Source organism: Ursus americanus, chromosome 17 (genome assembly GCF_024610735.1).
Source record: "Ursus americanus isolate L20-20 chromosome 17, mUrsAme1.1.p, whole genome shotgun sequence".
In the NCBI taxonomy this organism is placed as follows: domain Eukaryota; kingdom Metazoa; phylum Chordata; class Mammalia; order Carnivora; family Ursidae; genus Ursus; species Ursus americanus.
The window spans coordinates 17791306-17808648 of record NC_142143.1 but is presented as its reverse complement, the minus strand read 5'-3'; the positions used below and the strand labels follow the sequence as shown (position 1 = coordinate 17808648).

Below are 17343 nucleotides of genomic sequence, written 5' to 3'. Positions count from 1 at the left end.
CAGGCAGAAAACTAGAGGAGGGGGCTTGTCGCTGAATCAACCAGGATCCATCAGGAGACTGAAACTGTATCAGAAGGAGTTTAATAGTATGAATTGTTAATTGGGTACAAAGCTCTGTAAGTATAACTGAGAGGTTAAAAGGAGAGAGAGAGAGAGAAGTCACAGAGGTAGCGACTGCAGGAAGCATCTAGACCCCAAAGGCTGGGAGAACAAAGGGAAGAGGCTAGAATCACTAAACTTAGAAATACAGAGGAAGAGCCCCGCGGAGCTATTACTGGGACCTCAGTGGAGGGGGTATTGTTCATCTGGTGTCTCTGACCCTGGAGGGGGGTCCCTGGGGGTCCAAGACCCAGACTCTAGCAGAGGGCTTTGCCTGGCAGGTGCTGATGTCTGGGAAACCGCCTTCCAGATTCAGCTGCCACTTTCGGGGCACAGAGTGGGGTTGGGCTGATGCCCATAGGAACAGGAAGCAAACAGGATGAGGAAATCCCTTCTCCCTCCTTCTAGCACTTCCCACTGGCAGAACCTAACAGGAGCCCTGGCAAAGGAAAAATGTGGACTGCAGTCCTGGCCCCAGCATCACAAAGCAGAGTGTGGAGGGTGGGTTTGGAGCTGAAAGATAATTAACTTAAGTAACCTTCTAGTCCCTTCCTCGAGCTCATTAAATTCAGTGTGGGTTGCATCAGGTTTGAAATTGAAGGGAAGAAAGCCTTGCTGGTCAGGAAGAGACCTTAAAAGGATAGGAAGGTTCTTAATCTAACTGGTACTGTCTTGAGATGCCATGGCTCTTTCTGGGCCGGGCCAGTGTTTCAAAGCACTCACTCACTCTCTCTCTCTCTCTCTCTCTCTCTCTTTCTCTCTTTCTCTCTCTCTCTCCCTCCTTCTTTCTTTCTTTTCTTTGTGAATCCATAAAATATTTATTAATCGTGGAGACAGAAAATTCTCCGAAGATTATGTTGAAGTGACTAATGTCTTACAGGCACCTTTCTCTCTCCCTCTCTCTGTCTCCTTCCCTCTCTCCTTCTGACGCATTGGTGGCTCTATGGAGACCCCACCCATCACTGCTGCTCTCTGACTGCTATCCCCTTGACCTGTGTGCATGCACCCGAGCCCTCAATCTCCTCCTTGGACCCTAAGTATCCAGAACCTGCCTCCAGCTTTTCCCCTGGGGAAGCCTGTCTGCCCCGCTAGGCCGCCATCTAAGATAGGACCTAAGGCCCCAGTTCTCTCCGACCCTGCCACACATCTGGCCCACAGGACACACATCCTCTCTTGTCCCAAGCCAGCATTGGGAGTGGTAGCCTCTCCCAGTGCAGGGACAGCCCTCCTCCCTCCACAGTGAACCAACCTGCCAGCCATTCTTGGGTGAGGTTGCTCAGGTCTGAGTACAACCCCAGTCCCACAGGCCACCATTCTTCAAAACATCCCATCGAATCTCCTCTTGTGGCCCCTGAGGTGAAAGGCAGGCTGGGGTGTGGGGACTCTCTCTTCACAACACTTCTCCTTGAAGAAATCATCTTTAAAATCCTCCCTTAACCTTCGTGCCCTCAGTCTGGGTTTTAGGGTCACATCAGGAGTTCTGGACCATCCCACATGGAAGAATGGCTACGTCCAAGGTGATGTGTCTCACAGAGTTAGTATTTAATATCTACTGCATCCTGGTGCCTGGGTCAGACCTTGCAGTTGAACAAGATGTTGTTCTGGTAATTCCTCAGTGCCGGGCACGCTGGGGCAGTCCACTAAATGACTGGGGACTGGCCGACCTATGAGTTGATATTCACCTTTGTGTGTTATCCAGGAGGAGGACGTACTCAGGTATCACGTGATCTTGGAGGAGAAACTCCTGAAGAATGACCTGCACCACGGCATGCACCGGGAGACCATGCTTGGCTTTTCCTACCTCCTTGGCTTCTTTCTCCACAATGACCAGGTGCGACCCTTTTACTTAAAACTCAGGAGTGAGTGTCTTAGCTCCTATCATCCGTCATCACTTCCACGTTGGAATAATCTCACCGGTGCTTCCTAAGCCTTATCCACAAAAGACAGTTGCCTGTCTTTCACCATAAAGAGCAAAGAGACTGCCACGCTCCCCGCTCACCGTCCCTGTCACCAGCCTTCGGAGAATCAGTGTGGGCTTTACTAGTCAGGGTATTTGAATTCCAGCCGTCACAAGGGCCCTCTGACACCGATTCCTAACAAACCCAACAGACAGTCCCCAGGCAGTCTCTAAGATAGAAGGGGACCTGGCAGCAAAACCCAATTCCCAGGACAAGGCACTGACTCCACGGGGCCAAATGACGTGTGGGTTCCAGGAGCCGAATGAATAGTGTCGTGATAGCATTATCGTACAGACCGCGGTCCTGCGACCAACTGAGCCCCACACCATTATTCCAGTATTTATTTCACACAACCACTAAATATTTCAGTGTTCAGAATTCATGAAAAAGAGTTGATGAGACTAAATATGTAAGGTATTTCAGGTATAATTCTAATGACATATTTCAAACATCAAGGAAGAAGATTGGTTTATGAAAATTCAACAAGAAACTCACAGTGTAGCTCTAGTGTAAATTCTCATAAGAAAAATTACTAAAAACAAATTATTGTTTAAGATAAACTAAGCACGATGTTAAGAGGAAGAAAGTTTAATTACAGACATTTTTTTATTGTTAGTATTATTTGGTCCTTTTAAAAAGTGCAATGTTAAGACAATGTTCTCAGTAGTATCATCATTGAATCACAAGAGAAATTTTGTGGACATTTTGTTTCAACCTGCTTGGGTAAAAAAAGAGCCTAACTCTTCTTTACTTCCAAATATTTTCCTCCGACTCCTGCAAATAATCCCACCTATTATGGATTAACTTTGAGGAGATCCTTTTAAGTACATTTTCTTATTTTTCCTGGGAAGGCAACTTTTTATTGGTAAAGAACTTAGATTTTTTTTCTGTTTTTATCTGTATCATTTCTTCATCCCATAGAGATGAATTTTCTAATGCAGTTAGTTGAATCAATTTTAACTCTGTCATGTTTATTTTCCATTTGTTTGGAAATTCTTCGATCCAGAGCAATTTTACACTGGAGGCTTTAACTTAAAGTAAACAAATAGTTCTATCTCACAGTCGAGGTCTTACTTTTATCGATAACTCATTTACTTTCTCTTAGGACAATGGAGTTGTACGAAAAAGCTAAACCAGTAAACTTGGGTTCAAATAAAAATTTTAATGCAGCCTATAATTCTCTGGCTACATCTCACAAAGAAAATGATTCAGATTTTTTTTTAATGCCAAATCAACAGTATCATAGCATCAGAAGTTCTGTCATTTTGATATTTTTTTAAATAGCTCAGTATCTCAGAATTCTGGAAGTTTGTGCCACAATCACCATTTGACACCACCTGTGAGGTTCCCTGCTAGTTTTCCAAATCTACACAGACCCTAGAAGACCTCTGTGGAGCTCAGCCATGATTTATCTCAACACCCACTGGAAATTCACCGGACTCCAAGTAAATCACATTTCCATGGGAGTTCAAATTTCAGCACTTCAAAGAGTCATTTTAATATTGCTGCTGTGGGGAGTTTGGGGAAGTTATTAATCATTTTTAAACCCTTATTGGATACAAACTTAACATTTTCTTAGTACAAAAAATATTCCCCCTTCTCCCAACTCACACCTACACACACACACACACACACACACACACTCCAATTTTTTAAAGAACCATTTATTCCTGATTGTATTAGTGATATTAGTGAATGGATGGATTCACTTGCTCTGCATTACTCAATCATTAAGGTAGCCTCCGCTAAAAAAAAAAATCAAAACAAGTTGCAACTCAGAGTTGAATTTGAGTTAGCAGCACATAACTATACCCTACAGCGGAGCGCTTTCACAACCAGAAACACTAAAAAAATGCTAGTTATTTTTATTCTGAAATTGCTGTCTCTTGGCCTTTCTGAGGGTTGCTTACGAACTAACCATGGAGATGTGCTGAAAGGCCAGTGAGATTCATTCTCCACGCCTGGGCTTTGGAAGGCATTCAGACCGCTATGGGCCACCGGTCCGCAGCGGAGCGCACCCACAGAGCCATCCTGCCGATGCGACTCCCGTAACAATCGTGATTCGGAATTCCTCAAGCAGTCATAAACCAACTAATGGGAGGGGTGGAGAGAAACCTTAGAGATCATCTAGAACAGCCTCTTCCTTTTACAAAAGAGGACGTTGGGATTCAGAGAGGAAAAGCAACTGGCCCGAGGTCACAGAACAAGATGGTGCCAGATGCGGGACTGTTACTTAGCATCTCCTCCCCAGGAGAGCTCTTCCCACTGCACAGCGCTGCCTTCCAGGTGAACGCTGGAACGTCTCCGAGGCTGTCGTGATATCGATAGTCTCTGATCCTTATCTTCGCTGTTTCCCTTGAAGTCACTACATCCAAACTCACGTGCAACCCTCTTGTTTACAGCTCTACGTAAACGAGGCCCCGATAAATTACACCAATGCAGCCACTGACAAGGGAGTGATCCATGGCTTGGGGAAAGTTCTGGAAATTCAAAAGAATAGATGTGATAATAACGACACTACGATTGTACGAGTAAGTTCTATCCAAGGCCAATGATGTACCTGTCGGCTTCGTTCTTTATAAATTTTTTAAGCATAAAGTTCATGGATCAGGATATCTCAATTCAGTTCCAAAACACATCGAGTGAGCATGTCTGATGTACGAAGAAGCAGCATTCACGTGACTCTACAAAGATAAACAAGACATGACCCTGCCCTCAGTGGGCTCGCAGTCCAGTGCAATGAACTGTACCTTGGGTGCCTGGCAACTTTCCTATTTGAGGGTTCTGTTGAGCACGATTCTCAAGCCGTGGTCTTCCTCAGAGGGAAATATGCCACCCCTAGCATGGGCTCAGAGAGGGGGCCATGGTGCACCTATGGCAGGTATCGGCCAAGCCTGGTCTACTGGGAGAGAAAATACGGAGATGCATTATTTCAGTGTAACAGAGGATGCACTGATGGAGACTTTTCACTGCAGTCCATGGGATGGCTGTGGGATCTTCCCATAACAGTAATAGCTGCTGACATTTGGGGGGCATTTATTATGTGCCAGGCACTGCACAATTTGATATTGTGATGAGGGTTTTATACGGGTTAATACACATGTTACATGTATTAATCCGTGCTCAAGACACCCTACAAAATAGGTACTATTACTATCCCCATTCTACAGATGGGAAAAATGAGCCACAGTGGGGTTAAGTAATGTACCCAGGTTCACAGAGCTAGCAAGTGGCAGGCAAAGAATTCAAATCCAGGCAGTCTGGCCCCAGAGCCAGAACAGTGAACAACTACACTATCCTGTCTGGTGGAGGCCAAGTTAAGAACTAGTCACACTGGCCTCCTCCTTTTCTAGGAATGGGTCACATTTAAAATTCTCTGTCATTCTTAACTTGCACTCATTATTTTATAATAGTGTATATTATCTCCATGCTGAGCCCTCAGCTCCCAGGTGCTCCTAAGCCTGCGTACTGTGTGTGAAACACCGAGTGAGTCTGGGAATCTGGATGAAGAATTCACTAAATAACGGGTTTTCCATAAATGAGGGCTGTTGTTAAAGGAAGTAGGATGCAAATAGGGATAAGACTTCCCCGCGGTAAAGGGTTACTAGCATCGAAGAGTATTGAGGAGGGAAGCAATGCTCAGACATCCATGAACAGGAAAGAGGTTGACCAGAAGAACTTCCTTAATGTCTTTCTGAGTCTCAGTTCTACATCCTAAAACCTTCAGCTCCGAGGTCTGGAAAATATTTGCAGCCTCACTTTGCACTAGAAGTAATAACCGTGAAATGTTCACCTTGTCTCTCTGTGTTTTGCTAAGGGAAAATGTGGGGCGTGTCTCCAGCAGCCGATCTGCCCGTTTGGAACTAAACAACTAGTAAGTGTTTGTCTGCTTTGATAAAATAGTTTCCAGATCCCAGGATGTCCAAATTAGAAAATGAACCTCAAAAGGGAGGAAGGAAGGGAGGGAGGAAGGAAGGGAGAAAGGGAAAAAGAAAAATGAACCTCAAGCATACCTCATTTTCACGGCCCTCAATTCCTGTACGTGGTTTGAATTTAATTTTACCTTCCTATATGCATCTTTCTAAAGTCCTGGATCCAATTTTTTGGACCAAAGCAAAATTTAATTAATATACAAATAGAAGCTGGGGTTCACATCAATCAATGTACAATACAGGAAGGGATCTTTCACTTTCTACATCTTTCAATTCCAGAAGCCAGTTGAGAACAAGAGCAAGAAATCTTCCCAGGGAAGGGCAGACTCCATATCCAAACCCACATCCAATCTGGACGAGTTTCACCTGCTTGATTTCCTTTTATAGTTGAAGTTACAACTTTCTCTAAGAAACAGATGGTGAACTTGGGAGAAGTAAACATGTCTTCGAATTAATTACCAATGTTTCTTGTAGCTATTTATTGCAAAAGCTACTTCTGATAATGTTCCAATCAAAAAAAAAATAGATGCTTATGCATCTTTCATAGCATGAGAATCAGAATTCCTGATGATATCAATGTTGATTCTTTCTCTAGAGTTTAATCTTGTTATTACAGGATAATTTTACCTAATGTACTCTGTGATTCTTCCTAACTTGAATTAGTTTTCTCGACCAAAGTTCTTTTTACAAAGTACCACCTTAAAGTATAATAATTTGGATTTTGCCACCTGTTCGGTTCTGGCAGCCAACACCGTGCCTTTGTGTCTCCTTTCTTACAAATCAGCTCCAAGAAGCCAACCCCCTCCATTTCCAGAACATTTCAGTCAACAAAACAGCAATGCATCAGCCACCTGCTTGCTCTTAGAGACTGGAACTTTTTCCTCACCCAAAAGCTGATACAATCATTTCTATTTCATAGGGTGAAGAGATAAGGAGATGTATCTATACCATCTATTTCATGGGCAAGCGATCCCTGTTCATTGGCTGCCAGCCAAAATGTGTGAAAACCATCATTGTGAGTATAACGATTGAATCGCCCTTCCAATTCCTGCAGCAGCATGGGGAAGTTTTACCGTATGCCACACTTTTCAGATGCCTTCCCATCTAGTCCTTCCGCCTCTCCTCTTCCTCCCCATCATCCCCATTGTCATCGTCATGCAAGGTAGCGGTAGTTGCAGGAAAACTCAGGACAGCCATGTAAGTCAGGAAACGGAAAAGCTGCAATATTCTACTGCATGGTGAGGAAATTGAAGGACTGAGAGCCTAGGAGGACTCCTCATTGTCACAACAGGGACGGAGGAGACAGCCAGCTTCCTAAGGAAAGAGAAGGTGTGCCTGCTTGTTTAGAAAGTAGGACCCCAGAAGCTAAGCACGTGTGCACTGTTGCTTTGGAATCTGCAGGAAAATTCTTTATAACTTCCTGTCCTGCCTCTTCCCCAGAAGACTAGACATACCCTCAGCCTACCCTACAGAAGCAAGATGGTTTGGCCTTTAAGCTACAATGCTTGGGGCTGCAGAAGATTTTGTGGGGTTTGAGGTTTCATTTTCCAGTATCCAGAAATGTTTTATTGGAACACAGCCATGCTCATCCATTTATTTTTTACTGAAGTATAATTAACATACAATGTTATATTCATTCCATGTGTACAACACAGTGATTCAATAATTCTTTTTTTATAAGAATTTTTTATTATGTTATGTTAGTCACCATACAGTACATCCCTAGTTTTTGATGTAAAGTTCCATGATTCATTAGTTGCGTATAACACCCAGTGCACCATGCAATACGTGCCCTCCTTACTACCCATCACCGGCCTATCCCATTCCCCACCTCCCTCCCCTCTGAAGCCCTGTTTGTTTCCCAGAGTCCACAAACTCTCATGGTTCATTCCCCCTTCTGTTTACCCCCCCTTCATTCTTCCCTTCCTTCTCCTACCGATCTTCCTGCTATTTCTTATGTTCCATAAATGAGTGAAACCATATGATAATTGTCTTTCTCTGCTTGACTTATTTCACTTAGCATAATCTCCAGTCCCGTCCATGTTGCTGCAAATGTTGGGTAATCGTTCTTTCTGATGGCTGAGAAATATTCCATTGTATATATGGACCACATCTTCTTTTATCTTTTATATTTTATTTCAAGATGCATATTTTTAAATGTTTAAATTTCTTGATAAATAAAACTGAATTAGAGTAGAAGATAAAAGGTAGGCAGCAAAGTTCTCTAGATGGATTTAACTAGAAATTACTTGTAGCCAAGTCTCACATTTTTATTGAATAGTTTCCACAGATATTTGTACTTTGATACGGCCAAAGAGAGGTGGCAGGAGTAAAGGGACCACATCTTCTTAATCCAGTCATCTGTTGAAGGGCATCTCGGCTCCTTCCACAATTTAGCTATTGTGGACAATGCTGCTATGAACATTGGGGTGCATATGGCCCTTCTCTTCACTACGTCTGTATCTTTGGGGTAAATACCCAGTAGTGCAATTGTTGTGATTCAATGATTCTGTATGTGGAATCTAAAAACAAAACAAAGGAACAAAGAAACAAACCAAAAAAAAGGAAAACAAACAACCACCACCAACAACAACAAAAAACAACAACCACCACCACCAGACTGTTAAACACAGAGAACAAACTGGTGGTTGCCAGAGGGGAGGCGGTAGGGGTGGGGGGTAGGGGGAAGAGTGCAATAGGTGAAAGGGATTATGAGGTACAAACTTCCAGTTATAACATAAGACTGAGATGAAAAGTACAGCATAGGGAATATAGTCAGTAATCGTGCAGTAACGCTGTATGGTGACAGGCGATGTCTGCACTTACCGGGCTGAGCACTGAGTAGTGTGGAGATGTGTGTGTTAGTGCCCTCAAGAATAAAGGCATCTGGGGTGCCTGGGTGGCTCAGTCAGTTAAGCTTCTGCCTTCGGCTCAGGTCATGTTTGGGGGGATCCTGGGATCAAGCCCTGTGGTGGGCTGCCTGTTCAGCAAGCAGTCTGCTTCTCCCTCTCCTTCTGCCCCTCCCCCCCATGCTCGCACACGCGCTCTCTCTCTTACTGTCTCTCAAATAAATAAAATGAATAAATCTTTTTAAGAAAAAGAATAAAGGCATCCGTGATGGGGATTAAAGAGTACACTTACCATGCTGAGCACTGAGTAATATATAGACTTGCTGAATCACTGTATTGTACACCTGCAACTAATATAACATTGTATGTGAACTGTACTGGAATTAAAATTAAAATTTAATTAAAAATTTTAAAAGAAGAAGAGGAGGAGGAGAAAGAAGGAGGCGGAGGAGGGGGAGGAGGAGGAGAAGCAGGAGAAGGAGGAGAAGCAGGAGGAGGAGGAGAAGAAAGGCATGCCCAGGCCCAGTGCACAGCCTGTAGGGCTTCCCTAAACGACAAGAGATTCACTTCTGAAAGCCCGGGGCTTCCCCCGCCGAGGCCTCTCCGGGTCAGTAGCATGAGGATGAGTAGCACACCGGGAAGGGGCGGGGCTCCCCAGCGGCATCACCTGCATTAGTCTTCACTCTATTCCTGCTGCCTCCTTCCCGCTCCTCTTCATCCTCGTCTCTCGCTTGCCTTTTTCCTTTGCCTCTTGCCTGCCTGCCCGGCGTCCTGCTCCCTGCGTCCTGCTCCCGGGCCCTCCACGCGCGGTCCAAGCTCCGGGCGCGCAGCCGGCCCCACCAGCAGGATTTCCAGACAGCGTCAGGGACAGAACCCGCGGAGATGGAGGTGGGGCCTCGTCCCAGCCCAGCCTTGCCCCTCCGTTTCAGACGAGAGAATGCTGTGCGGGCTTCTTTGGTCCCCAGTGCCAGGCCTGCCCGGGGAAGGCCGAGAACGTCTGCTTTGGAAACGGGATCTGCTTGGACGGCGTGAACGGCACGGGCGTGTGTGAGTGCGGAGCGGGCTTCGCGGGCACGGCCTGTGAGAGCTGCACCGAGGGCAAGTACGGCCCCCACTGCGACCAAGGTGCGCACCCACCTCCCCACCTGGCGGGACCTCCCGCCTCCCCACCGTTGTGCAGAAGCAGCCGCAGGGCAGGCGAGAAGAGCGCCAACCGCTCCCTAGTTCACCCCCCAGGCTGGAATCCCGCCTCTACTATCATGTGAATTGTAAGAATGTCTGTGTTGTGTAATTTGCATAGAACCGTGTTTCCAGACATTTTCAGTCACTAACTAAACCTACCAACCCACCTCCAATCCGTTGCTTGACCTTCCGCAACCAACCACATGTGTCTGCGTTTGCCTGCAGGCACACTGATCCTCGCGGTCAGCCTGTCGGTTTTGGACATAGCTTGATAGTTTGAAATGCCCGTTTGTGCACGATATCTGCTTGAATCCGCTCAGGAACCTTAAGCACTTGGGTACCCTCGTACCCATTTTACAGACGAGTGTATTAAGGCAGACCTGAATGACTTCCCTTAAGGTCACACCTGACAGGAGGCAGAACTGAGATTTGAATGAGTATCTTGCTTGGCTTCTAAGCCTTGCTCTTGAATCATGCTGTCCTTTACCCGAAGATTACTCTATTAATTCACCTTCAGCAAGCCACATGATTTAAGCTGTTTTCATGAAAATTGTCATCTGTTTGCATTCTCTGACCTTGTGCCCAAGGACACACGTGGGAGGAATTTCCTAATCCATGATGAGAAAACAAGGCAATTTTTTTCTACCCTGCACTGAAAACCATAAATTGGACCTGGCTATCACTGCTTTGTCGTCAGCTTTCCAAGCCAGACAAAACCAGTATATCATGGAATCGTTATAATTGGACCATACAATATGTAGCTGCAACTACAGGGCTGACTCTGTCATTTGGAAGCATCTTCTGCTTTCACTTGTGCAGGACTTCCTAACCGGTGATCCGTAGACGACCTTCATGGGGGCCAGCAAAGCCCCAAACCTGAATGTTTTTCTTGGGGGAAGGCATCCAAAGCTTTCCACCAGTTCTCAGAGGCTCACGACGCTGCTGCACAACAAAGGAATCGGCTTTTCTATGTTGTTAAAGAAGCCAGTGCCACCCAGGTTTATATAAACCTAGTGGACGGACCCTAGGGAACACACATGGTTCCATCCCAGGGCGTTGCACACGACCCTGGGTCCTCCACTATGCTTAGCTGACCCACAGGGCTACACAGTCGCACAAATGTGGTCTCTGTCAAATCAAATCATGACCTGATTTGACTCTGTCTCCTGTGCCCCTGCCCTTCCTGTGAATCCAGCCCTCCAGTAAGGACAGTGGTTCTCTTGGAACCAGGTAGGAGACTGAAGTGCCCTTCATATGAAGAGTCCCTTCACAGTAAATGACAACGAGTTCCGGAACACAGGTCAGAGGGCTAACAGTCTGTGGACTCTTTCCCACTTAGTGTGTTCTTGTGTCCACGGGAGATGTAACCAAGGACCCTCCGGAGACGGCTCTTGTGACTGTGACGCTGGCTGGCGAGGAGTGAGATGTGACACTGGTAAGGGCGAGTCTCTCAGTCCTATGTTCTTAGCCTCACTTCCGAGCAGCTACATTTGTCTTCCTAAAATAGAAATGACACCTTTAGGGGGCGCCTGGGTGGCTCAGTTGGTGAAGCATCTGCCTTCAGCTCAGGTCATGATCTTGGGGTTCTGGGATCAAGCCCCATGTCGGGCTCCCTGCTCAGTAGGAAGTCTGTCTCTCCCTCTCCATCCACACCCCACCACTTGTTCTCTCTCTCTCTCTCTTTCAAACAAATAAATAAATCTTTTAAAAAAGAAAAAAAGAAAAGCAGAAAGAAGAAAATAAGAAATACACTCCCACAGCAGGAAAGACTATCGCTGATATTTCACATTAGCCTCCCAACCTTTCTCTGGGTGTGTAAACATATGTGGATGAGACCGTGCCCTGCATGCAAGGGTTATAGCCTACTTTTCCATTTCACAATGTGTCATGGATATCTTTCCATGTGAATAAATATCGATAATATCATTTTTAATTTTCATATAGTATTCTATTATATGACTATATCACACTCTCTAAAACCGATTTTGTATTGTCATCATGGTGCTGCAATGAATGTCTCATATGTACATTTTTTTTGCATTTGTCTAACTAATTCATTCACTAGTATTTCTAGAGAGGGGATTTCTGAGTCAGAAGTTGGCACATTTGCTACTTACTGCCAAGTTGTCCCTCAGAGTATATCCATTTATTTTCCCACTAACAGGATCTGAACAGGCCCATTTCCCCCAACCCTACCACATGGCACTGATGTTTCTTTTTTTTTTTTCAGATTTATTTATTTATTTGAGAGAGAGAGCATGCGGGGGGGGGAGGGCAGAAGGAGAGGGAGAGAGAAACTTAAGCAGACTCCCTGTTGAGCGCAGAGCCCAACACAGGGCTCACCCCCAGGACCCTGAGGTCATGACTGAGCTGAAACCAAGAGTCAGATGCTTAACCGACTGCACCACCCAGGCGCCCCTGTAGTGATGTTTCTTAATGTGCTCCAAGGACGGACCTCCAGACTCACTCTGCCTGCTTGCCTAACTGGGAAGACAGAGCCAGCCTACCCCCACCGGCCTACCCGATCTAGAAACCACCCACTTGGCCTTTACGCCTTCCACTCCCGCTCCCTCACTGCCTCACCAGCATGTCTCCGTTATTCTAACCTCCACATCCCCTCCTGCTGCTCAGCTCCCAGCAGGAGCCTTGTGATCTGTCCCTCTGCCTCCTGTCCCAGCTTCCTCAATTGCATCCGTCCTCCACATGGCTGCCAGAGAGAACATTCTGAAACACAGATGACTTAGCTCAGGCTGCTATAACAAATACTATAGATGAGATGGCTTAGAAGCAACAGAAATTTCTCTCTCATAGTTCTGGGTGCTGGAAGTCTGAGATCAGGTGCCAGCACCGACAGGTTCTGGTGAGAATCCTCTCCTGGGTTGCAGACCTAAAAGATAACTGGGATGTCTATCGATAGAGAATGAGGAGATCAGGGATTTCCAGGCTGAAGGAAGAGCATACACAAAGGCACAAGATCCCATTGCATCCATTCCCGTCCACCGGAGCCTCTCACTGTTCCCTCTGACTCCAAACAGATTGCCTTGATGGTCAGGTCTCTCTTCCTGGACCTTCTGGGTGACTTGGCCAGCTCTAATGAGATTCTATCCCAAAGGCTCTTAACACGAGCATCTTCCCCAAAGGGTCCTCTTCCTTCATCTCTAAGGATTTCTTTCTGGATCCTCCCCTGCTGGGAAATATCTGTTAGCTGTACATCCAAGGGCAAGAGCCTCTGCTATTCCAGGAAATTTAGGAACGAATCGAGCTAATAGAGAATAGGCACCTGCTGTGTGCCTGCCTGGTCCTGAGTACTTTTTGCATATACAAAAGGGGAAAAAAAGTTTAATATTCATTATAATTAGGTTTTGCTTGTTTATATCACTCCGTAATAAAATGAAAGAATAAGGAACATAGGAAATATAAATGAAAGTAGAAAATCAGGCCCCAGGGAGGAGCATGCATCAACATCCAGACCCTGAGGGAGAACACTGGTTTAGTCTCCTTGCATCCTCATGGAGCGGCACGGGGCCTGGCATGCAATAGACAACTCCATCAGTATATTTGACCTTCCAATTTGGCTCTGAGCTTCCTGGCAGCCCATGCAAAAAAAGGTTTTACAAGGTCACAGTGTTTTGAATGGTTCACATGATGCATATCATTACTTCTGAGGAATTAAGCCTTTTCTTAGCACCAAGTACTCAAAGAAAGTTCTTGAGGTAGGTTTAGTACGAAAGGACTGACCCAGCAATTGGTTCTCTTTTTCAGAGATCACAAAAGACGACTGCAATGGGATATGCCACACCAGTGCCAAGTACGTACCTCCGAGCTTTCTTTGGGGGGTGATGCAAAAGTCAGTCTTTCCTAGAAGTGTTCAGCTCAGGGTAATCGCTTCCTGAGACCATTTCTGAAGAGTTAGGATAAAATTAAGTATGAACTGAAAATTCCCTCTGAAAAGGCCACCGTCACCTTGCCAGGTGCAGTCTTTTCAACAAGCTGCCCCCTGAGTTTCCTGGCTTATTGGCAAAAATGCCAGTTGTTACCCCTAGTTCAAGCCACAGGGACTCTTCATAGAAGCCAAGGAGAGGCCAGTGCACCTCACCTTCGTCCAAACTTGCTCCCGATTCACCGCCAAGCCTTACTTGTTCAGACTTTGGCCTCACACTCCTAACTCCCAGAGGGGCTTCATGGTTCATTAGTTGACCCAGTAACTAGACGTTGACCTGAATTCAAACCAGCCCCTGTCATTTTCATTTTCTGCATGACCTTGAGTCGATTACTTTATGCTTCTAAGCCTCAGTTTCTCCATCTATAAAATGGGACGAATAATATCGTCTTGTTACGGCTATTGGATATTGTGTAGGTTTTACAAAGTAATGTGCAAAGCACAGCCCCGAGTACATAAGTGGCTCTCTGAAGATTGGTAGCTATCCTCCCTACCCCTGGGCCGATGCCAACATACATACACCCTGCAGTTTTAGCTGCCCCTGGCGGGGCTGTGCTAGAATGGCCTCTCCTTCCAAGGCTTAGGCAAGACTTTTGAATGCTGCCTGGGGGCAGGAGCCGGGATGCTGGGGATGAAGGGGATGGTGTTATGTTTTTTGGTTTTTTGTTTGGTTTTTTTTCCCCACAAACAGCATTTGCCCTTTCCAATTGCAGCTGCCTTCTCAATCCAGACGGCACAGCCTCATGCAAATGTGCCGCGGGATTCCAAGGGAATGGAACAGTCTGCACAGGCAAGTGAGGAAGGGGTCTGCTGGGGGGAACAGCAAGCGCAAGCTGTTGAGAGGTCTGTGTCCCTGCAGACTGGATGGACAGCCGCTACCAGCCGCTGAGGGTGAACTGGCTGGAACAGGGCACCTGACTGTGGCCCGAGGCAAGAATACTGGTCACTGACGGGGCATGTGTCGGCTTAGGAATGGGTGGGTCGGTTGCACCTGTTTTCTTCTCCAAACATCGGTGCACGGCCTTGACCGCGATTGAAATCACCTGGAGAACTTTAAAAACACTGGTTTGACCGACCCAGGGTGTGGCCCAGGCGTGGGGACTCTGGAGTGGGACAGGGACTTGAATCTCGGTTCGTCCTCCGACTACCCACGTGGCTTTGGGTGGGTCTCTTACCTGCTCTGAGCCCCCTTAGCTCACTTACAAAGTAAACAAAACTGTCTCCCCAGCAGAGTGGTTTGGGGATGAAATGACCTCTCTGTACGTACAATGGCAGAATGAGACAGCAGTTTAAAGTAGCCCCAGTGTCAGACTCTCCTGGGTTTGAGTCTAAGTTCTTATCACTTGTGCTGCCGTGGGAAAGTTGCTTGACTGATCTTTGCATCACTTTTTCTATTTGTAAGTTGTAGATAATAAGAGAATCTCCCTCACTGGACTGTTGGGTGATAACCTGGATTAATCCCCGTGAGGTACTTAGAACAGCCCTGGCACAGAGCATACTCAACAAATGCGAGCTAATATTCTTACAGGACCCACCACATCTTTGGTGCTAGAAAAATGGAAACACTTAACATCATTTTTCTCTTATGCACCTTGTCCAGGCAGGTTTCGGCCCAGATTCTAGTGGAACTGGACAATGAATCTACCAGCTTGCTTCCTAGACCATCGTAGCCTGGGGATTGTCCCAGCACGCAGGCGCCCTGACCCAGGGCCCAGATGTTTCCTGCACTAGGATGTGCTCAGTATGCCAGGGAAAACAGCTGGAAAGGGACAATAACGGAAACATTTTTCTTGCCTTCTGCCTTTTGGGAAAAACAGCAAAAGCAGAAGACACAAGTTAACAGGAGAACAGCCAACATTTCTATAACACTTTCATATACATGATTAGATGGGAGTCTCTAAACCCGTAAACAAACCCCCATAGGTGGACCCCAAGGTTCATATTAACTAAGCGGCTTGTCCAAGGTCACAGTGTGGGACTCCAAGTGGATCTGGGTCTTGGCTCTACTTTGAATTAATTTGAGTACATGTTGTGAGGCCAAGGTCCAAGTTCATTCTTTTGTATGTGAAGATCCAGTTGTCTCAGTATCATTTGTTGAAAAGATTGTTCCTTCCCCCATTGAAATGTCTTGGCAACTCTGTGCAACATCAGTTGACCTTAGATGTATGGGTTTATTTCTGGACTCTCAATTCTATTCCATATATAGACATCCTTTATCAAAAGGTTAAGGAAGTTTCCTTTCATTCCTTGCCTGTTGAGTTTTTATTATTAAGGGCATGGAATTTTATCAAATACTTCTGTTCCTTCTATTGAGATGATTATGTGGCTTTGTCTTTCATTCCATTGATACGTTGTAGTACATTAATTGATCTTTAAATGTTGAACCACCTTGCATTCCTGCAAAATTCCCTCTTGGTGATGGCGTATAATTCTTTTTATATACTGCCAAATTTGATTTGCAGATATTTTCTTGAGGGTCTTTGTGATATATTCCCAAGGGATATTGGGCTGTAATTTTCTTGTGCTGGCTCTGTCAGGCTTTGATAGCAGGGTGATACTGACCTCATAAAATGAATTGGGAAGCTTTCTCCCCTCTTCCAGTTTCTGGAAGAGTTTATGAAAATTAGCTGTTTATCCTTCTTTAAATGTTTGGTAGAATTCACCAGGGAAGACATCTGGTGCTTTGCGTTCTTTTGAACTATTCGTATTTGATCCAGTGCCTGGCATTTTGAGGTACCTTCCATTTCTCACTCAAGTAAAAATGCATCACTGTTTTTTTCCCCCTCTCCCACCTGCTCTGCTGGGCGTCCCATCTCTCTCCTACAGCCATCAATGCCTGTGAGACCAGCAATGGAGGTTGCTCGGCCCAGGCTGACTGCAAGAGAACCACCCCTGGGAGCCGACAGTGTGTGTGCCGGGCAGGCTACACGGGCGATGGCATCGTGTGCCTCGGTACGTACTGCCCCTCACCTGTCCAGTGGCCGCGGTTCAAGAGTCAGAGCCCTGGACAGTGGTCCTGTTATCAGGACCTGCCACTGCTTGGAATCATCTGTAAGTGTATCTGGGCGGGAAGGCATGAGGGTGTGAAAATGTGACGGCAGTGGTATGAAGGTGTGTGATGGCCAAAAGTCCCCTGGGAAGGAGAAAACGGAGACATGTGTTCCAGTTAAATATTGTGGTGGTGCCTGGACTTTTTTTTAACATTTATTAGTCCTTTTTTTTTTTTTTTTAACACAATAGCACATTCTCACTATAGAAAAATTAGAGAATGCATATATGCTGGGGGAGAATATTCTGGAAAGAACCACCCTTCCTATTGTTATATCACTCCAGACCATACTTCCTTGAATGGAATTCTGTCTTATGATACATAGTATTTACTA

General features: G+C 45.8%; 1 protein-coding gene across 1 annotated transcript in view; it reads left to right on the top strand.

The window, feature by feature from the left end:
• Nucleotides 1–17343, top strand: part of STAB2 (stabilin 2) — a 144793-nt gene that overhangs the window by 81875 nt on the left and 45575 nt on the right. The window contains exons 34-42 of the mRNA XM_045779460.2: nucleotides 1799–1930; nucleotides 4460–4588; nucleotides 5875–5931; nucleotides 6909–7004; nucleotides 9768–9963; nucleotides 11360–11455; nucleotides 13783–13828; nucleotides 14674–14750; nucleotides 16787–16912. Coding sequence (XP_045635416.2) covers nucleotides 1799–1930; nucleotides 4460–4588; nucleotides 5875–5931; nucleotides 6909–7004; nucleotides 9768–9963; nucleotides 11360–11455; nucleotides 13783–13828; nucleotides 14674–14750; nucleotides 16787–16912 — 955 coding nt within the window. The remainder of the gene's footprint in view (nucleotides 1–1798; nucleotides 1931–4459; nucleotides 4589–5874; nucleotides 5932–6908; nucleotides 7005–9767; nucleotides 9964–11359; nucleotides 11456–13782; nucleotides 13829–14673; nucleotides 14751–16786; nucleotides 16913–17343) is intronic.